The sequence below is a fragment of the Ptychodera flava genome, chromosome 17 (assembly GCF_041260155.1).
Source record: "Ptychodera flava strain L36383 chromosome 17, AS_Pfla_20210202, whole genome shotgun sequence".
NCBI lineage: Eukaryota > Metazoa > Hemichordata > Enteropneusta > Ptychoderidae > Ptychodera > Ptychodera flava.
Window position 1 is genome coordinate 7,968,852 of NC_091944.1, and position 22,813 is coordinate 7,991,664.

The 22,813-nt window shown below is 37.3% G+C and overlaps 2 protein-coding genes across 3 annotated transcripts in view; both read left to right on the plus strand.

Moving 5' to 3' along the window:
* Positions 1–207: 207 nt before the first annotated feature.
* On the plus strand, positions 208–10,075 carry LOC139115299 (uncharacterized). Its single transcript, XM_070677317.1, has 8 exons — positions 208–379; positions 1,679–1,811; positions 3,270–3,342; positions 3,816–3,909; positions 4,656–4,774; positions 5,169–5,353; positions 6,451–6,527; positions 7,660–10,075. Exons 1-8 carry the CDS (start codon positions 233–235, stop codon positions 7,888–7,890), a joined length of 1,059 nt encoding a protein of 352 aa, XP_070533418.1. The 5' UTR covers positions 208–232; the 3' UTR covers positions 7,891–10,075.
* An 8,565-nt stretch (positions 10,076–18,640) lies between these two features.
* LOC139115306 (prolactin-releasing peptide receptor-like) overlaps positions 18,641–22,813 on the plus strand; it is a 78,202-nt gene continuing 74,029 nt past the window's right edge. The window contains exon 1 of one of the 2 annotated variants that reach the window (XM_070677326.1): positions 18,641–18,804. The gene's annotated coding sequence lies outside the window, so the exon portion shown is untranslated. The remainder of the gene's footprint in view (positions 18,805–22,813) is intronic. The other variant, XM_070677328.1, reaches the window with a different exon arrangement.

Here is a 22,813-nt window from a genome sequence, read left to right on the forward strand (position 1 = left end):
CTATTTTGAATGTGGAGGCGGGACTATGACTGGCCACCAGATCTCACAGATATTAATGTCTGATTAAATTACCACTCTTTACTTGACAAAAATACGGTATTGAATAGCTTATCAAAATTTCCAATGTGCCCTTTCACCAAATAAAGATATTTTTCTGTGATATTTTTTAAGCTCTTGGAAAGAGGTTTACCCTGCGATTTGGAAGTGTGGAATCGTCCAGATTCAGACGAAAATGGCGGCGCCTATAGTAAATATTCTCACTCGATCAGATGCAATCTTGTTATGCCACCCGTCCATGGAAGATCTGGCAGAATCTATAAAAGCCAGATGCAGTCAGCTAGCCATGGATATGGAGTCCAGGGATGACAGTAGCGACAAGGTATAGAAACCGTGAAAACAGTACAGTGAAGCGACTTTGTTACTTCCGCATGTTCGTATCCAGGGTATTGTGTCACGGTTGCTTGTAGCTCTGCGTGGCGCTGCTGTGGTGGGAGGTCGTATAACGCTGGTAACGCACAACCCTGCCACGCGGAGCTATGTTGCTTGCTGCACTGCAGGACAATGGTGCACCAACGTTCGCTTGTGGTTCGATACACGGTGAAGGCCACTGTATGAGAAGGTTCCTTTCTCATGCATACAGCGGCAGTGAGTCGGAAGATTAAACCATTGAGCTAGTTCCATGGCTTTGCTTGTTTTGGTTGAAGGAGGTAGAAAGCTACCTCATACTATCTCCGTAGATAAGCTCATAGACAGAGTAGATAGCTCCTTAGCTTTTACACCATGCATCATTGGAGAATCACATTGACACTGTAGCAGTTAAACATGGATTGCTGCATGGAGGTACCGCCATGATTGTAGACGAACTTGCAGCTATCATGGAGGGAATAGCTTTCACCCCCCCCCCTCCCCCATCAACTGGGGTGGCACAGGTATACCCTGCAGAGATTGCACCACAAAGCACAAACCCTACCATTTTCCTTAAACACAAGGGTCAAAAGTCTATACTTTTTGCCAGATTTCAAAACAGCATTATTGGAGAGCTCTACGTTTTCTACAAAAATATATCAAAATCGATCCTTATTGTATTGAGGTCAAAAGTTGTGCTAGCATCAAAACAGGGGATTAAAGTCAGCATCTTATTTAACTTTAACGGTCAAAGTCTATGTTTGGCGAAAAGGGGACCAAACATATGATACATATGTGTACCGGTAGTCCCATAGTGGTGCTCCACACCCCTTACCACAGGTCCTAGTCAAAGTCACTTGTTCATACATAGCCTTCTAACATTTATAACCAATTCTGTCTCACTTTAGGTACCTCTAATTAACGCTCTAATTTATTTACTGGACAAAACAAATATTACATTTTCTTTCTCTGTGCAGTAATGCATATATAATTTTTGCAAGAACAGCTAAGGCAGCAACATATTTTTAATAATTGTACATTTGCAGATGTTTACCCCTTTTGTGAACACAGTACCACTTCATATCCAATGGACGTATTTAGATTGAATCCCCAGGAAAAGGGAATGCTCATTTCAAAAAATGGAAATGAGGCAAAGTCTGGATGTTCAAGTTTTATGTTAGACAATAAGACATCCAAAATTCAAAGAGGGGTCAAAGGTTACCCACTATATGTTAGAATGATTATTTGATTATAGACATATTTCTGCATACAGGCGTATATGAGACAAATTTCCAGAGGCCGGCAGAATATAGAACTGAAGACCAAAGCAATCAAATGGGAAAAATTCCCGGATGGATGGCCAAACTTGTTCATTGATGATGTCAAGAATTGCTATGGCAGAGACGGTGAGAAATTAAACTAATTTTTAAAACTGATGTATAATTGTCTATGGTGACAGGCAGGACACAAACAGTGAGACGGTTGACCATGTAGATAATGAGGACACAAGAGAAATCCACCTAAATCTATAAAATACAGTTCACTTTTCTTCTGTTTCTACTGTACTTTCAAACTAGACTCATGGGGGCGCTGTTCACATCTCTCCTTCAAGTTGCATTATGTGAACAAACTTGCTATTAATGAATTTTGTGGAGGGACTGTGCTTTACAGCAATGCAACTAATACTTTTTAGGGGCCCAAGCATGGGCCTTTTGGTTTCACTGGAGTTCAATATTCTTCTTTTTCTTCCTCATCTTCTTCTTCTGTAATTTTTTCAATCTTGATCTCAGAAACCACTGAATGTAAAAACTTCTCAAACTAACAAGGCTAATAGGTAGATATGAGTACTCTTGCATACATGTATTATCCTTAAAATTTTGATTGATCATGTGACCTGGTGGCCATATTGCATTTTCTAAAAACCTATAAATGGCCTCTTCTGATAACCTAGGGTCTAGTCAATTTGAAATTTTTTATATGGCAAGAATTTCTTTAAGTCTTAAGAATTTGCAAATAAAATCGCATGCGGTAATATGACCTTGGCTGCCATATTGAATTTTCAAAAAATACCAATTTAATCTTTACAAATCTTCTCCAGAACCAACACACCGATTGAACTTAAATTTAAGTCGTCTCATCCTTAGTGTGAGCACTGTCTAGTTTGCGAAAGGCATTTGGATCTGTTACGTGGTTTAGCAGTCATATTGGTTTTGTGAAAAACCTACAATTACTGGTGAAACCTACAACAACCATGAAATGATGTTAAAAATTCTTCTTTACAAGAACCAAAAGGTCACTTAAAACTCAAATTTTGCAAATAGTATCATCATTGCAAGCAAATGAACCATGGAAACTGCTTCGGACCCCACCAACGCTTCAAGTGCAGCTTTAACTATTTATGTATTCGAGCAAAGTGATAGAATCAAATATATGGCGTTTAAATAATTGTGGCCTCACACTTGCTTTTGAACATAGTTATGCACCAGGAGTTATGATTTATTGCTATGCAATTGGAAAATGCGATGGATTATATTGGTACTTTTACACAGTAATATACATCAAGTCCACCAAGAGACTGAAAGAAAAATCATTTAACTCACCAAAACCTGTACATTAGTATTACTTTTGCACAAAGAAGCTACTTCTATCACTCTGATGCTAAGATTGGTGTTTTGTCGTAAGGAAAATAGGATTACATCCATTATATCCATTTACAGTCTTAGTTGCCCAATCAACTCACTCCATGAAATTACAAAAACATTCAAGCTCAAAGCCTTCGAAATGTATTTAATGGAAGAGGTTCCTCTCTACCAAGAGATTTACTGTTGACACTTTTACATCCTCTTCCCCTTTTTCTCACACAGTCATATTTATCGGTAGTTTTCACTCACCAGAAGTGGTTTTTGAGCAACTCTCTATCCTCTATGCCATTCCAAGGTATGTTCAGAAAGGAGGAGTCACTGTTTTTTTTCTCCATTTCTTTTGTTATTTTTCATTTCAATGACAACAAAGTTGTACTCATCTTTCTGTTTTTACGACACAGTGATGGACTGGGGGCTATTCAGAACTTAATTAAAACGTACAAAGTTAGAAGAACAGAACTGTGCTCCAATTAATCTGAATAAATTTATGCCATAAAAATACAGAAAAACATAAATATAGAAAAACAGAAAAAAGATCAGTCAACACATCAGTGTTGTATCACTACGACTGCATCAAAGGTTTATTAATAGAACTTGACCAAGACTTATGTGGGTTTGCCGTATGCACATGAATAATATGTGAGTTTGGTACCATGGTACACCGAGAGGCAATCCATGCTTGTAAACACTTTGCAGATTGTACAAAGTCCTCAAATTCCAGGAATATAGTTAATTCAAAGTGACAGAATGTAATATTTTTCCCTGCAGATATCTTGCCAGGTCATTTACTTGTATACTTCCATACTTTCCGACTGGAACCATGGAAAGGGTTGATACGGAAGGACAGATAGCTACAGCAAAGGTACTGTGAGAAGGGAGCAGTTATTGCTTCAAAGTGGAATGCACAGTATGTGGTGTATATGATGAACTTTCATTGAAAGTCTATGTAGGGGAAGTATAATCATCTGTCAACTCCTACAAAGGTTTAAGATTGTGGGTGATAATTTATGAAACAGCTCATCAAAGAGTTATTGCTTTTAAACCATCTGTGATAACTGTAAGACAAACAAGTTGTACTTGTTCTTATTTTTTCTAGAATTTATTCTGCCATCCAATTGGCAAAAAGCCAATTTACAGGATAAGATGGCAGAAAGACAACTTCAATATATGTTTCAATGTGTATTCATATGGGTGAAGATCAGTGGGTATATAAACCTTTCGAAACAAACTGAAAGGGTTTCCCTGGAGCTTTTGACTGTAACCCAAATGACTCCCTAGGTTACCGGTAATCGATACAAAATGCTATCTGAGTCCAGTAATCTTGACTGTGGTTGTATGTATATGCACTTCTTGTAATTCAAGGTTTGGATTTAACATGGATAGTTCATGGTACTCACTGAAATCTATATTAATGTTGATGAGTGCAAGCAGAAGAAACACTCTACCTTAGTAGCCATGGCAACTAGTCTCTGACAACACACACACAACACACACACACACACACACACACACAAACAAAGACAGGTTCTGACTTACAAGATGCTGACGGTACTGCTGAAAGCAAGTTTCTGAAACTTAACTTCACTCACTGGTATTCACCATTGACAGACTCTGGCTACTCTGCTATCAGCTATCCCATACACAGCAAGGGGTCCGGCACAGCTTGTCATCTATGATATCCACGCATTGCAAGAGAGATTTTATTTCTCTGACGGTGTCATTCCGAGGTGAGTTTTGTGTGCCATGATATTCACTGTGATTTGCAGAATGTAAGAGTAGTTTGTTGTTTTCCTGTTTCATTCCTCGACAAGGTAGTCTGGGTTCATAGTAAAGTACATGTACATAATAACATGGCCAGTCAAGAGCTTGACCATAATGGCTGTCAATCACAGGCATTTTATAATAAATTATACAAATGTTACATTTTTGTGATCTCTAACTACACAAAATGTAGCACTTTTATTCTAATTATGAATATGTAAATATCACAGTTGTGTACTTATTTTTCTCTTTTGTAGAAAATGATCATTACATTGAGTCATTATACTGTCTATTTCAGCATTCAGGGGTGATGTACCACAGAAAAGTAAGAGATTTTTTCCCATTGATAATTTTGCACAGGCTGGAGTCTGCCATACCGTTGCTATTGAGAGAGATCCAGACATTGCCTGACAGAGAAAACGTCTGCATAGCATTTCCGGATGATGGTGCCTTCAAGAGATTCCATACTTCGTTTGAGGGTTTTGATACCATCACTTGTGTAAAGATACGGGAGGGTAAACAGAGAATAGTGCAGGTCAAAGATGGTGAGTGGACAAGGTGAAATGCATGGAGTTTGACTTCATTTGGTCTCGTCATAATTTTCTAGCATTTGACCAATAACTTCTGATGTAGGGGTGATATCGATCCTCCACAGCCATGAAGCTGTCCCTCTTTAACGTTTATACCAATTTCCTATTGCTGTTCTTTGCCATTAAGGTAGAAAGCACCTCGGGGACAGACATTCAGACTCTAAAACTTTTACAATTCTCGTCTGATATACCACATGTGGGGGTTCATTTTAAAGCTCTTGGTGAAAGAAAACTTTTCACCGGCTTAGTTTTTCGAAATTCGAAAATTTTTGTTTTTCTTCATAGAATTAACACAGGGATGGCGGCCATTTTGAGTTCTAATATCGATAAATCTTGGGTAATTTGTTTCTCTAGTACCAAAATTTGCACGGTGACCCCTATTTTTATTCTTGATTTTGAAAGAGAACGATTGAAAGATTCCTTGAGGAAAGTTTGAGCAAAAGTTTAAGTCTTTCATTTTTGAGGTGCATACTACGTTAACTTTGATATGTTCACCCCAATTCCACGTAGACAGACCACACTCTCCATTTATAACAGGGGGGTTGATAAACCACAGTGGTGAAAGGGTAAAACCAGTGAACAATGAAATAAATGTTCAGGATATTTAGATTCTTGTTGAATTCTCTCTACAATTTTTCTCACCAACCCTTGAATTTTGACTTTGATGTAAATGCGTGTATCAGATGCCATCTTGGAGTTCAATTTCAATATCCATAAATAATCATTCCAGTCATGTCTATTTCCTTGTAAATGAATCAGTGTAACATAGTTGTACATCATTCATAGTCATTGCAGTTGTGTCCATCTTTGCAATATTGTATTTATCATATTCTTCCCTTTATTCCTCATTCTATTCTTAAAATATTTATCTCATGAATATTCATAAAAAGTATGTGATATATTTCTTTCCTATATAATTCCAATGTTCAACACTTATACCATCATATTTATGTACAGGAAAATAAATGCCTAGAAAAGTTTCCCGATTGAAAAACATCAACGATTGTACAATGATGATTACATGGTGACATTCTGTCTTGCTTGAATTTCAGGTAATCCAAGAGGGAAAAAAGTTATCATTGTTGACGATTTGATACAGACAGGAGGAACATTGAAGAATTGTGCCAAGGTTAGTATACGAGTATCCGATTACTTCAGGTAAAGAAAAGGCCCATAACATGGTTTCCTCTTCTGTTTTAGGGAGTTATTCCTGGTGATGTTTTGATCGAAAAGATTACATGGCTGGCAAAACTCGTGATTTATGGATTCCACTTCGGATAGACAGTTTTTTGGCTAGGCTTACATGTAGCACCAGTTCAGACACAGCTTATGGAAGTGGACAGCACTGCAGTGGTCCCTATTCACACTCAAAGTAGAGATGACTACCATAAACAAAACTTAAATTTTTAATTTTAAAACAAGCTGACAATGTTAAACAAACATAGACATGTCTCATCATTACTATGTGGGGAGATGCTAAATATTTTATTTTATAATCATACTTAAAGCTTGGGCAATCTTCCAAAAGGCGAAAAAGGTGTAGTTTATATTTATCAATTATCCTGCAAATTGGTGCAATAAATGACTGGAGAAATGAACATACTACTTACTGTAGCCAGGGGCCATAACAAGTGATCTTAACGTTTGTGTGTGAGACCATTTCATGGAACCTTCAGACATAGCTATATGTACATGTATGTCTGGAATGTCAACTGAGTTTGGTATTTGGCAGTTTAATGCCATTGGTCTGATGAGCCAATCCAGCCAAATAAACTCAGAGAGACTTGTCTGTTATGAACATATGGGTAACTCAGACTAAGCTATTTGCTACAAAATACTTCAAGCAAAATGACAATGTTTTCAAAGAGATTGTTACATTTTTTTCGCAATTTGGTAATATTGAAGTTTTCAAATACTATGAATTCAAGTTAATCTGGATAAACTACATACATAGATTGCTAAGAAAATATTTGATTTGTAAAAGCTGCCGCTAGGCCAAACTACTGCCCTTCTGGTTTTCTAATGTATATGATCAGGCCAGTTGTAATGCAAAGATTACATTATTTCTGTATGGTACAGTGTTCACTTGTTGTCAGTTCTTCAATCATTCTCACAAGTTTGACAAGGTAACAATTTTATGTAGCCATAGCATCGTATCAGTAGTTCATACATGTACGTGTGTTAATTTTAAAATTTCATCCTTTGTGATATTTTGGTCCAATGTTAATTTCAATGTTGTTCCTTCTGCGTGTCTGTTTCAGGCTCTTTTAGATAGAGGTGCTTCCGCAATCAGCGCTTACGTCACCCATGCTGTGTTTCCAAACAAGTCATGGGAATCCTTTGTAGACAGCCAGATCAGATTTCAGGAATTCTGGATCACAGACTCAATCCCCCATGCCAAGGAAATATCCCAGCATCCCCCATTCAAACTGTTGTCTCTGTGTGATGCAGTGTCTGAAATGCTCTTTGGTTTTGATCTTCTTCAGGGATGAGCTTGTGTCATTTTCGTTTCTAAATCATGTGTAAGCCCTCAAAACTGTTGGCTCACACACTTGGTACACTTCATGCGCATGCCCAGGGTAAATATGTGCAATGAGTGACATTCGAGAAACTCTGTTTGTAAAAATTAAAATGAATCTCCATAATTAACCAAATCCTGCCAAGTTCCGGTATTACCAATAGATCAAGTTTGTTAAAACCAGTGGAGCATAATATGTCCTACAGGTTCATTTTCACAAAGACATTTGAAATCCCCCGAAACTGTAATTAAACATGATTCTTACTGGCTAAACTACTATAACTTAGCATGTGAAGTAGGTGAAAATACAGATACGTTTTGACTCAATATCACTTTTTGCCAATTTTGCAGACTATATAGTGACTTATCTGGCAGGATAAGAGGTTACAAGTTTCATCACACACTTGTTCCATGTTACTGCATTTTACCGGTACTCTATGTAATTTACTTCACATAAATCATAGCAGACACGTTACAGACATTAGTATTCCTGATGTTGATTTGCAGATTGTAATAATTAAAATCTCATTTGTAGACTTGGTTATGTCAAGTATTGTTAATGAATTTAGCTATGTACCTTATAAACACTTTCAGATTTTATATTTTTTTCTTAGTTATAGAAGTCTCAAATCCCAATAAAATATACATTTTCTGAAAGCCTTGATATTAGGAAGTTCGAACGTGCATAGTTCACAGTCATTATTTGCATAATAATCACTCGACAAGCGTTTTGCTGAACCTTCCGAAAATCGGTTTTTCCTAACTTTAGCAAACACTGCACAATTTCCGGTTGAAATTTGTGCATTGACAGGCCTTGGTAATACCCTTCAAATCCATGTCTTGGATTTCCTTTATATGCCGTTGTTTTTTTGTCGTGCACTATAAGATGTGTTAGACTAAGGTGCTTTTCAAGGAATTGTAATTGTCACACCATATAATTTGAATTGAGACTCGGAGAAAAAATCGCAGACACGGATTTGAAGGGTATTGCTAAGGCTTGTCAATGCATAAATTTCAACCTGAAATCATGCAGCGTGTTTGCTTAAGGGAGAAAAACTGATAATTTTGGAAGGTTCAGCAAAATGCTTGTCACATGACTATTATGCAAATAATAACTGTGTACTGTGCAGAGTCGGATTTCCCAATATCAGGACTTGCAGAAAATATATACTCGACTCGGGTTTGGGACTTTTATAACTGAGAAAAAAATAAAAATCTGAAAGTGTCTATAAGGTATGTAGCTACCTTAAAACTGATTAGTTGCAGCTAACTGTTGAAGTAAATTTCTCTGTACAGTGGCTTCGTTGATTTAAGTTATGATTTGTTCAAAAGATGGTATAAAATGCTGTTAAATACGAAATGAAAAACCAGGAATTGCACAAAATTTTTTCTCCTTGTGTACATAATTTTTAAATTCTGAATGTATCTATTAATTGTATCAGTCTCTGTGTTTGTGTTGTCTTTTAAAGTCAACTCAAGTTCTGTAAAACAGAACATTATATGATCAGTACAGCCCCTGCATGAATGTAGTGGATAAATTATCTAACTCTTATATTTCAGTGTTTTAAAATTTATGCACAGTCTTCTTTTACATTTACAAAATTGCATATATTATACTAAACCTTTATCACTGTAACTGTAGATCTTTTCTAGTTCTCTTGTTAAGTTTTTGAAATAGAGACTCTTGTCCTTTGCCCAAAATTAAGTCAAATTACGTTGTGTTCAACTTGTCATTGCAACCCGTACGTGTGTAATTTCCAACATTATTTTTATCAACTGAATTTTTATTTGAGTTGAGCGCTCTTGTTCACAATAACAATGACCACATGCATTTTGTTGGCATATTAATCTATATTTCAACCTAAGGTAGTATGCGCCTTAAAAGTGAAATGCTTAAACTTTTGTATCATGAAGTTTTGTGTTTGATATTCCTAGTTACTATACTACAGTGTACTACATTTTAGAAGTGCAAGAACCACTCATTTTAGATACTTGGACAATCCTTAAATTTAAAGTGCTTACCCTTGCTCAGCTTATGAAATGATGCACATTGTAAATGCTTAAACCTTTATTAAAAAGTTGTAATTGCAATGGTCTTCAGAGGAAACAGTGCAAAAATTTGAAATAAAGGCACTTTTGTTCATCATTTCTTTACTCAAGGAATGTTTCTTTGTCAATCTCTATAAGCTCACAGCCTCTTCAGAAATTTGAAACTCCTCATGTAGTTTGTTGATGTCATCAAAGCATTTGTAACTCACTACAGTCTGCAGTACACTTGCACACTTCAAAAGTAACCATATATCACAATAAGTGATGGTTTCAATGAATACTATACAGTACCAGAGACTGTGGAAGAGTTTCAATCGTTCACATTATGGTAGAACGCACCTCAGGTGACAGATATTTGGATATTTGCATGTTTAACAAATTTCTGTAATTAAGCTGTATATTAATATTGAATGCACTGATTTTGCATTTGAACTCTGCTTTTTGTTAATCATACCAAGTTGAATTTATCATTGCACCAGCGGCTTACTGACTACGCATGTTAAGATTCATAATATACAATGTGAGTAACAGGAAGTGCATCCAACTTAATTCATGGGTGCCGCCATTGTTTTTTGAGTGCTCTTAAATATACAAATACGAAACGTGCAAAGTATTATTTTATAACACGCCATTCATAAAATACTCTATCTCTTTTATTAGCCAGTAAGAAATATGATCCACCCTGTCACTGATACACATATCTAGCTATCAAACCTAAAACAATAGAAAAAGAGCGAGAACTGTCGTGCATATGAACGAGGACATATGCAAAGAATGCTGGGATTTAATTTTAGAAAAGCGCCCTCTGTGTCAATAACTATCTGCAAAAAATGCCAGTTTTTATATACGGAACGATAGTTTTCAGCTTGCAAGTGGAAGTTGGGCAGTGCAGTTACTATTGCAACCATAATGTTGGCACAATACGTCCCTTGTTAAATACAATAGGTAGTTATCATGGTAAAAATTGCCAATTTATGTCCAACATTTTTGCACATTACCGAAAATCCTGCAGGGCCTAAAATCGTGTACGTGAACTGTTTTCATCAGCAGGTAAACCAGGGAAAGTTGTCATACAAACGTATATAGCAAGTAACAATTAATTCTATTGTATCCTTTACTACTACTTATCATGAATTAATGCGAATAATATTTCTAATCTTACCCCTGGCGCGACACCAAGGGCCAAGCTCTATATAATATTAGTAAATGTTTGATGGGCATGACATCCTAGTTACTAGCTCATTTGCATAATAATGAAATTCTATAATTAGTCCATATGTCAAAACTTAATGGCTGCATTTTGTTTAACTTCTGGTTATACTTACATTTAATTGTGCTCAAAGTATGATTTGTGCGATATTAATATTTTATCACAATTAAATAGTTAATGAATATATGTAATTTGGCTATATATCAAAGCTGTATGTCAAAAGTGAATAAAGTACATTTGATCAGACTTCTAAGATATAGAAAGTTATACTTACTTTAAATCATACTGGCAGTTCATGGCAGCAGTGGATGTTATCATATTTCCAAGGTACATTAAATCTGAATACTGAATTTGAGTACAACCTTGATGGATGTTTGCTTGATTGATGGATTACTAGAATGATTCTGACAATTGTTATATCCAAATTGAAGAATTAAATAGCAGAAAGTACTATGACTTGAAAATGTGCATGTCTTCATCAGCATTTTTTTTTTTGAGTAGGTATTTCTTTAAATTAGCCCTCCTCTTTGTTAATTATTATCAATATATTTTCAACAGCATCTCTTTAGAGGGTGGGTATATTTTTTAAAAAACTTGCCCCTTCCCCTGATAGTTCTATTTCAAGCCCTCATCCTGTATCTTGTATGCTTCTTGAAGTATTAAATAACAGTAATCAGTATGACTTCAAAATATGTCCCTTAAGTTTCGGGTAGATTTCTTTTGGAAAAAAAAATAGCCCCCACCCCCCTCGATAATACTGTCTCGAACCCTATTCCTGTGTTTTTCATATCAATTCAGGTATCGAAAACAGCGACTAGTACTCCAAAAATGTCCATACGACTTCAAATGCCTTATTTTATAGCGAGGAAATTTTTATAGAGACACTAGCCCTCCCCAATGTTAATTAAGCTCTCAGCCCTAATTTTGTATTTTTTTTATCTGACTGGAATTATAAAACAGTACCTAATGTTACTTCAAAAATGTCAATGTGACTACAAAAGCGTCCCACTAAGCACTGGGTACTGTCAGACTTGAGTTTAACCCCTATTTTAAGTTTCATTACTGCAAATTTAGCAAATTAGTACGGGGAAACCTTTGAGGTCAGAGACACCTATGAGGTCTGAACAGGAACGTGTTATTCACCCAAAGGGCACGAAAGGGCATACTGAGACAACATTAGCCCATGTATTAACTTGCCAGTTTCAAAAAAAACACCCTCTGCGCTCCGGGAACACGAAGTTGACTACTCTATTACTGATGACGAAACGCCCTGTATATATTTTTCGAATGGTGTCCAGCCAGAGTGACACAAAGTTGCTGGTACAGACGCAACTTGTTAAAAAAAGCATGGAATTACCACTGCTACAGCAGCAAATTTCATGGTCACGTGGGAACATTGCATTTTACGAACAGGAAGATATAAACTTTGACCGCATATAAAGGTCGCTGCCAACCCTAAAACTCGAAAGCGTCAACGAAAATAAATAATTGACTAAGAGGCGGTGTAGCCAACGAACAATGCACTTTTAAAGAGGTCCTTATGATGATAATATATATTGTGCAGGACAAGTAATGTGAACTGACTAATTTTAAGTCCATGCAGAGGGTAATTAATTAGCTATTCATAATTTGCCCTCCGACTGAAAATTTTTCGACTTACCCTCCCGTACTCAAATTTCATTCCTAGCAACTCCCCACATATTTTTGCCATTTTCCCTCCCCAGTTTGAATTTTGAAGCTCCCCTGTCATATGGCTATAAAATTGTCGATTTCCCCTACCCTGGAAAAATTGTCCATTAATGATTTTATCATTCCCCTGCAGACATGAAGCTCCCCTGCCTAGTGATAAAACCTGTCGATTTTCCCAATATCTAATTTTATAAATAGGTTCAACTTCTCCTCTTCCCGTTTTACTGGTGACTTCCTCTCTCTTCGTTTTTCCTCAATCCCGGTCCCCAGGCCAATCAATTGATGTCTGCCCTGCCCGACAAAAAACTAAAATCTGCTCCCTACCAGCTAAAAATATGTCCCTTACCCAAGCAAAATTAAAATTTCCCCTGCCCTCAAAAAATTGCTCCCGGAATAGCTTTTTCGATGAATAGCTCCGTTGGCTGCAGCTGTAAGGGGACAGACAATCGATTGCTATCGAGTCGATATAGAAATAAACAATTGAAATGGACAGAGAGACAGTTCTGTCACTTTGTAAGTATGTCCGCAAAATGCATTCAGCTTGGTAGAACTTCAGAGATTCGTATAAAATCGATATTGCCGAAAACGATGGTGAATTCCTGATGAAATTAAGAGAGAATCGTTTAGTCTAAAGTGCATCTAAAGCGCTTTTTCATTACTGTATGTTCCATTAAGATTTCTATAAAAGGGTCCCCACGGTCACGTATAAATTGTATTTTCTTCCCACTGATTGGCACAAGTGTCGCATTTGGCCGGGGTAGTGAACTTGAAATGCAGAGCATGCACTTCTAGCGGAACAGACTGCATCACTTTGCATGAGCTGGCTCTCATTAATTTTCACGAAGTTTAAACATTCAGAGATGCTGTCTACTGCTGAAGCGTTTTATCTCGGCGCTGCTGATCGAGGTGTTATTTTGCCTCTCTCTATCTCTGTAAGATAGCTAGCTCAAAGCTGTTGACAGAGTCAATGATTTTTCGGGGCCGCATTCAGGTTCGTTCTTCCGTCATATGTTCTCCTCCAACGGAATCCTAATAGTTAAAGATATTTGATGGGGGCTAGCTATTAGTCCAAGGTTTTCTTCTTTTCTGATTAGATAGAATCAAGGGTCTGTGAAATATTAAACAGACGAACGGATGGAAAATTCTTTTTTTATTCACATCATCAATTGCGATATCCCTCAGAGAGATTGAACGATGTAAGGAGTTCTATCCGTTCAAGTTAGGGAAGTGTTAGACCCTGGAGTCTCATTGATTGCCTTGTTAGTCTGCGTAAAGGGTTGAAGTACATGTATATACCAGAATTACTCTGTTCGTTTGAGTGTTTGTATTTTTATTTCCCTAAGAACGACGCCCTTGCCTTCAAAAGCCCCAGGGTATTTCTAGCATTCAACCGCGTCGTATTTTGTTTGTATTTATTTAACTGCCTTTCAGAATGTAAGGGAATCAGTGAGCCAATCTTTAGTCAGACTGTCAGGCATTTTCTATCATAAAGTTTGTCTTTTTACCTTTTTCTCTTTAGTGTCCCAGTCGTTTCCAAGCACATCAAGACTATCGAGAAGTCGAAGCTCATAGGTGATGTTCCTCGGGGACAGGCATTCGGAACTCAGATTTTTACATTACTTTGATTGTGTACCCACTTTCATTTTGAAACTCAGGGAATATGCAAAGATTTCACAGCTTATTTTAAATGAAAATAGAAAATTAAACCCTGGCTCAAAGGGTTAACACAATAATTGTGGCCATTTTGAATTTCAAGTATCGTTAATTTAAATTGAATGTTTCATTATTCCTCTGAAACCCCATTTTTTATTCGTGATTTTGAAAGACAATCATTTAAAGATTATGTAAGGAAAGTTTGAGCAAAATGTTAAGTCTTTCAGTTTTAAGGCGCGCACCAAGTTGATATAACTACTCGGTTAAGTCTTGCCGACTTCAGCATTACAAACGAAAATGTTTAAATTAAAAAAATAAAAGTTTCTAAGGTCACTTAAATAGGCTTTGATGTAATGAATGTTTGATAGATGGAACTGTGTCGGCAAGCAAACTGACGAGATTGCTTTGCCGTCGATGATACCCAATAGTGCCACTTATATATAAAACATATGACTATTATTGTAAAACATCAGGTATTTGGAAATATCAGCCAATGCTAATATGGCCATGAAACTTTCGCCACCGCAAATAGCTTTTGTGTTGTGCTAAGGGGCAGATAATATACTATTGAAATGAATTGTGGGTAAAAAGTCGACTTTTCACCACAGTAGGAGTTTTAGATTGTACCAACGATCGCCCGAGACTTTGATAACTCACGTGATGGTCAAATCGTATTTAAGGTAGCGAGAATCGAATGTCATCTGTAACGGCTTTTTAGAGCTCTTATCGCCATCGAAATGTTTCATCATTTCAGGAAATTAAAAGACACGAAAAACCGCTCCTTCTTCACAAAAGACGCATCGATCAGTTAACAATGACATAAAATTCGCCTAGACACATCAAAACAAACCCTGGTGATAAAGACTAATGTATGGATATATTATGTGAGTTTGGGAGAATGACCAAACGGGGGAAGAAACACACTAGGAATAAAAAATGAAAACGAAACCTACTATTTGCACAAAATATCCTTCAGGTGCACATATATAAAATGATCTAAAAATATGAACACCTTTTCTATCACTAAAATATATATTACAAGCGGCATACAAAATTTGCATGTCCACCTCTTACACATTCCTTTTTTTGGATCAACTGCAGCATTTCTTAGTCGATATAGAACGGATAACATTCATATTGTTGTCTCTTTTATTTTTATTTATGAATATGGTAGAATGCGACTCGGGGACTGATATTCGGAATATTTTACATATTTCCCCTGAACGATACTTGTGGTTATAATTTTAAAGCTTTCAAACTAAGAAATATTCACTGTCTTCGAAAATTAATTCAAAAATTCATTTCTCCCCATAGTGTCAATGCGAGGATGTCGGCCATTTTGATTTTCAAATATCGGTAAAGGTCAGGTGACTATTTTTCTGGCACCAAACTATGTACGGTGACCCTAGATTTTTATTCGTGACTTGGTAAATGTATTGAAGTTTCATTGAGTAGAGTTTCAGGAGAGGTTGAAGTATTTCACTTTCAAGGCGCATACTACCTTAATACTTCTATTGTAGTATCGCAATATGCGATACAATATGTACATTTGCAAACTCGAAGGTAGGCATATTAAAAAAAACATCACACATACATAAGCTAACACAAACGCGACTAGTGCAGTATAAAGATAACGAAGGCAGACGTGCACCGATATCAGCATTGTGACGTCAAACTGCAGTGTGTAGATTCGATCGCTATTCATTAAGAGCGGACATGAGATAGGCCTACGTGTATGCAACTAACTGACTATATATGAGCTTACGTTATTTATAGTGTACGATCAATTTTTTTTCAAAGCTATGTAACCTATCAATGTAAACCATCGTTAAGTGTATAGTTTCAAGAGCTGTATATTGTACAAAAGCACATCTACACTGGAAACGTTTGTTCAAACTTCCCGAAGGAAACTTTAACCCAATCTATTTCACAATCTATAATAAAATTAAGCGTAACGAACATAAACCAACCCTTTGAATTGCCTCAAAAAGCCACTGTCCCCTTGTTAATTTGTGGCGGAAATAAAAGTTGGATATTCGCAAAATATAAATTGGTGAACGCTTCATTTAGTAACAAAATGAGCCAACACAAGCATTGGACCAGAAAAATATCGAACAAATTTTGTCCCCTAGTCGCATTCTTCCCTAAAACATCATCTTCTTCTCTTTCTCTTCTTTTTCCTTTCTACGTTTGTATGTTGAATACTCGCTAAGTAATATTTTCAAGTATCTGCCAAAATATAAACTTCCGTCATGACATTTTATGGGCATTAATGTAGGCTAGTTCAAATAAAATATGCAAAAAAGTAGTTTTACTTTGTTTGTATGGGCACAAACTGATTTCGAATAAAATGTTTATGACGATAGTGGTCTTGTCAAAGTTCAGATCGATATCGATGTACAGTGTAGTATACATGAATTATCACACGCATATAAATGTATACAGCTTGTTTTTTTATGGGAAAAATGTTAATGGTTTGCCCAATATACCCCAGTGTAATATGATTTGATATTTTTGCACGGAGCACTATATCGGCCATATTTTGCCTTCCTTTGGGGTGGGGGAGAGACTTCAAAATTTTATTATAGCAAGTCAGAAGGAGGGACTAGAACACAGTGCGAGTTTGTAAGGGGGTATTTGAAAAAATCTCAGAACTTTTTTCGGAATCTCCCCTCCCCCTTTCAGAGGTGTTTGTGAATGCAGCCTAATGAGCAAACAGCGAGTAGAGTGAAACAAGTGGTCTTCACAAGCACTTGTTGACTTTGTTGAGGGATAGAGTTTCGCTCCTTGAAGGCTTAAGTGTCTTCTGCCATAATTGATATAAACAGAGACAAGAGCATATTTCGACTCCATATTTTGATACTTTAAAACTTCGATCAACAATTTTTGAAACGAAACATCGTAAATACCAGGTTAAAATATATTTTCGAGGATTTTTCTTTCTTCGTTGATAAAATTCAGTCTGTATGTACGTTATATTGCAGTACTTTCTTAATCTTCCCTTGCTTTATATAGAAACGTTTTGCTCCAAACTTTGGTGATTTATGCCTTGGGAACTATATAAGGCTTCCTTGAGCGCCGTCAGAGGTTAGAGGTTTTAGGTCAGGGATTTCTGTCTGTAGGCTCTTACTGCAAGCAAATGGAAATCCGATTCTGTGTATAATCAATAGTTTCAAGAGTAACTCAGTAACATTTTTTAATTAGGTAAAAACTGTGAGAACCGAGCGACAGCTATTTTAGGTGTGTACTTTGTCTGTGCACTACATCACGTGGGACCCGAGATTAAGAAATTTGAAACTGACATTCTTAAACTTTCCTACGCAAGTTTTCAACCATTCTATCTCAAAATCAAGAATTTCAAATCCGGGGTCGCAAATATTTGTAGTAGAGACACAAATTAGAGAAAAATATAACCCAAGTCCCACAAGAGGTAGGCAAAAAATATTGTAAAAGTTTGAGAGTCTGAATATCTTTCCTCGAGGTTCACTCTAACCTAAGCTGGTTTGCCACTTATTTCTTTGCCTATTTGCTCATTTCAGTCGATATACGGTGTGTAATTACAGTGTGAAAGACAAACTAAATCAGGACACTCTATCGAATCACTGGTATAGCATTTATATTTTTATCAAATAATCTATATGTACACAGTGAACCAGCCTATATCCCGATATGTATAGCCACGACGTTCAGATCTGATATCGATAGAAAAAAAAGCCCTTGGCAGTAATTTGATTAACACAAGCGTTGCCGATTTCCTGTGAAGTTTTGCGAAGCGCGCTACAGAACGCGACATTGTAAGCCGACTATATATACCGCTTTGATTAACATACGCCGCTTTGATTTTGGCATACACTTAGCTAGTTATTATGGAAAAGGACGATCGTGCGTTAGATCTTTTTGAAATTAATAAAATTAATTTACATGTAATTTATTAGTCGGATAACTGAAAGCAAAACTTTCTGTTCAAACTTTTTAGTTGTTTATTGATAGGTCATGTATGACATCATGTTTCCGATTGGCTTGCGAGACAATGACTTTGATGATGTTTTGAAAGGTCACCATTCTAAATTATGTCATCAAATTCATTATATCCCATAGGCAACGAGGTAGGCAAAGCGTGTGCACGAGTGACGGGTAACAGATGTTGTGTTGTCTAAATTTAAGGTTCAAGGCGTAATACATACAGAGAGTGCAAGGGAGCGCAGCGAGGAACATCGACCAATCCTTCCTGTGAATTGCGGGTGCGAAAAGGAGAAGCCGTACGTCGCATATCCCTGATGTGTTCAGGTGAGTTAAGGAAATTGTTGAATGCTCGGGTGACCATCACATCCAAGTTTAGCATAAACTAGAACAAAAGCGTTACACACAAAGGCTTAAATAACGAAACAATGTCAACGATGCTGTTATGGTAGCTTAATCGCTGATTCTGTTCCACTTTGCTTGCGACTCGGACAACCATCACCATCGATATTTCCGACCTCCTGTGTACATTGACATAATGTATAGTACAACATTGACCGTGACAGTTTTGTCGCCAGTATTCAAAGCCTTGTGGTATTACTCTCGCGCTCGTTTACCATAATATGTAAATACACACTCAACAGCCATGATTTGACCATTTTGTATAGCCCCCATTGTCGTTAATAGGTTCGTATCATTCGATTTTAGGGAGGGGTTATATCCGGATGAAGACCTGTAATATTTCTGCCTTCGAAAATTGAGTTAACCTTTTTTGGTTCGCATTTCATAAAACATGCTTACTGTTCCTTCCACAAATTTACAATATTTAGGACTGAGCTTCATTTAAACATTTTTATGATCATAGATGATTTATTTTCAGCAGAAATGAAAGGTCACAGTGCTTGTCAGAAAGTTGCAACATTACAGTTCTCAATTATCATTCATCGTTTGTAGTTTTAGAATCCGTTTACAACAGTCTTTCTCTAACTTGTCTTATACAGAGTAATTTCGTACTGCAGGTGGTAGTTGCGTTTAACTTTTAGCAAGTACAGAGCAAACGACGATGGTTTCCTTTTATTCATTTCAATTGCAAAAATAAATTATTTTGCAATATGGGATAATCACAAATAATTGGAGCACTTGTGTCGACAAATATCATATCATGAAAGCTAGGTCTCAAGAAAGAGGGACTCTCTGTACGAATTATACACCTTTGTCATAGAAAGTGTATGAAATCGGGCGTTTACGATTTTATAAGCTAACGTAAACGCGCTTATCCACTTCCTGTCCCGTCGATTAAGCCAGCTTATATTTCCTAGGGTTGTGACCGGCAGAAACTTACACATCCTAAATCTCACACTTAAGCTGTTACAGGCCGTGTACGTCGAATCTACAAATACGCCCAAATGTACGTTTCAGCAGGGTGATTCGTTGCAATTTTCAACTATAGTGCTAAATAGTGATCTACGTTGTCTTTAACATGCACTTTGTGGTTTACGGAGCTAAAACTGGATAGAAAATATGGTTTTGAGCAGGGTTACTCAACTATGTCGAAGTTGCTAGCGAGTGGCGTCAGTGGACAGGCGGGGCAATTGTCACCACTGTCCGTTGTGATTACATAAGCAACGCGCTCGGGTAACACACGGGAAGTATGAATCGCTTCGGTTACGTGCCTTACTAATACTATGACCACACTCTTTTAGTTCTGGTATATAAAGGAACATTAATAGTGGAGCAGCCTCGGTCAATTTTAGCACAGAATGTCTCCCAGTAAATATGTAGTCTTCCAGTAACTAAAGGCTGACGGTAGCCAGCTTCACTTGGACACCCGGACCATTTCGACAGGAGTTATTCGACGTCTAGTTTTGCCGCGGCCACATTGATTCCCCTTTTTAGTCACTTCCAACAAGGGAAATTCTCATTTCACTCCTTTTCTTCATGTTAACGCACGTTTTAAGGCGAAGCTAATTCTAGGTACTACATGTAGTACGTTCAAGAACGTGTTAACTCTCACTCCGAGGCACGGTAGCATGGCATTCATTAGTGTCTACCAGCACGCATTATCGCCTAGCGCCTTCTTTACCTCATAACTATACATGTACTTAACTTTGAATCATTTCAACCCACTCTGATTTGATTTGTAATTAGCCATGGATTGACTGCTCACACAAACAGCTTGGCGGTCAGAATGATCAGGATCGAAGTGGCAATAATTCTGGCTGGACGTTGATCAGTAATTGGACGATGTCGTTACCTACTGTGGTCCTTAGGTGCGCGCGAGCTACTTTTGATTTGAGCCTAAAATAAGTTTCCCGAAACTTACATTCAAAAACGCTGGCTGGTCAATAGGGACGCACAAAAAAACTATAAAATTAAGAAAGTTCACTAGTAATTTTTGAAATGCGAAAAAAAGTTTAGTGTAAGTTAGGGTCGTGTTATAGAAAAAAAAGGCATATTACGCAAACTTTCGAAAACAATTGTTCCTGTTTTTGAAGGTCAGTGAACCGCTAAATACCTGGTTTCAGTAAGTTGCGACGGAACGATGTTCCGATGTTTTACAGGACGAACAGGATAAAAAGTTGTGAGTGACAGTAAGCCGGTACGACTGACGTTTCGAACGATCAAGGGACCGTGTTTCCATGAGTGAAGTGAATTATCCCCCTGAAAATCTCCTCGAATGAATAGAATAGCTGCCAAGAATACATATACTATAGGAAATGTCGCTAATTTATACATCAATTTATCAATTTGACAATCATATGTACAACGACAGTCCCTAAACACATAACTACATGAACAACGCAAAGCGTTTCTTCGCAAACGCCGATCACGCCTGTTCTGAATGTGAAATACAATAGAGCATGGAGGTGTATCTGGTACTTATGTGTAAATGTAGTTCTAACCTCTTGACACCTCATGTTTCGCGATGGAATCTGCGATTGCATGATATGAATTTTCTTGCCACTGTGAGCAAACCAGCACTATAATGTTTATATCGCTGGGAACTATGATATACTTACAAAATACCGCAACCTCAAAGACAGATGCAATAAGCAATTATCATAAAACACATGATGGACTTTCGTCAATTTATAATGGCGCTTCAGTGAAAACTGGGAAATTCCTGAAAAAGTCCACTGACTGGAAACGCCATGATACTGGCCACGGTCCCTCCTGGCACGTATTTTAACATTTATTTCCGGGTTAAATTTCTAGATGTTTCGGCATAAAGTCGTAAATTCCGACCGCAAGCCGTTTCGTGTCGGCCTCTAGCATGTTCTATCTTACAGGGAACATGGTAAAACACAGTAATATCTTCACATCATTTTCAATTCTGTGACACAAGTTTATCGATAGCACTAGCCGCTGATAAAACAAAAGCTTGAAGGCGGATCCGTTGGAGAAAAAACAAAATGCACGTAAAAGTAAAGGTAAGAAGGCAAAGGTCAATCAAGCTTACGAATACAACTAGTCAGTCAATGACTGATAAGTTTGCCCCCCCCCCCAAAAAAAAAAAACAACAACAAGAAAAACAAAACAAAACAAAACAAATCGAAACAGGGATGCTGAAACGACTTAGGTCACGATGCCGATGTGACTTGCGGCCGGAAATTGAGATCGTAATGACATGGGTTGAAACGACTGGCTGGAGGCCACCGGTAGCCAGCGCTACGCAAACCCTTTTATTCCACAAGCTATCAGTCTTTTTAACGCAAATTTTTATCGTGGTAATTACAGTTGTCAAAGTGTAGGTCAGGCCCAGATCATTCAGCTATATCATGGCTGTGAGGTAATTGGCCTAATGGCTTCCTCAAATATCCGAGAGAATTTCTGAAAATCGCCGTTTGTGAAACTTTCCTTTGACATCTAAACCATGCGATCAGAATTCGTCCGACCTTCGCGACGTCAGAACTACGAGTGAAAGACAAATGATAGAAACATAACTTTTTTCCAAAATGCAGAAAAGCCACTGACATGAACAATTATGCAACAAATCACCGTCCCTCCGTGGGTGGAGGGACGGTGAACAAATGTAGATCGTGTGAAACGGGTACGCTTTTCCCGCAGAGGAAGTCCTTCAAACGGTGTTTTCTTTGTACAAAACGTGTCAATTACCATTGCGCCAGTAAACTCTCTAAACAATCATGAAAAAAATATTTCAGCCGACAAACATTGTAGCCAAGTCAGTTCAATTTAGTACAAAAATGAGATAAAAGTTCACAGGTCCGCATTTGATAGCCAATATATTCCCCGGAGAAATAACCCATTTGAGAGGTTGTCGGACAAGTGTGTCGAGGTATCGAGAGAACGTACCGGCTATCAAATACTACGCAAA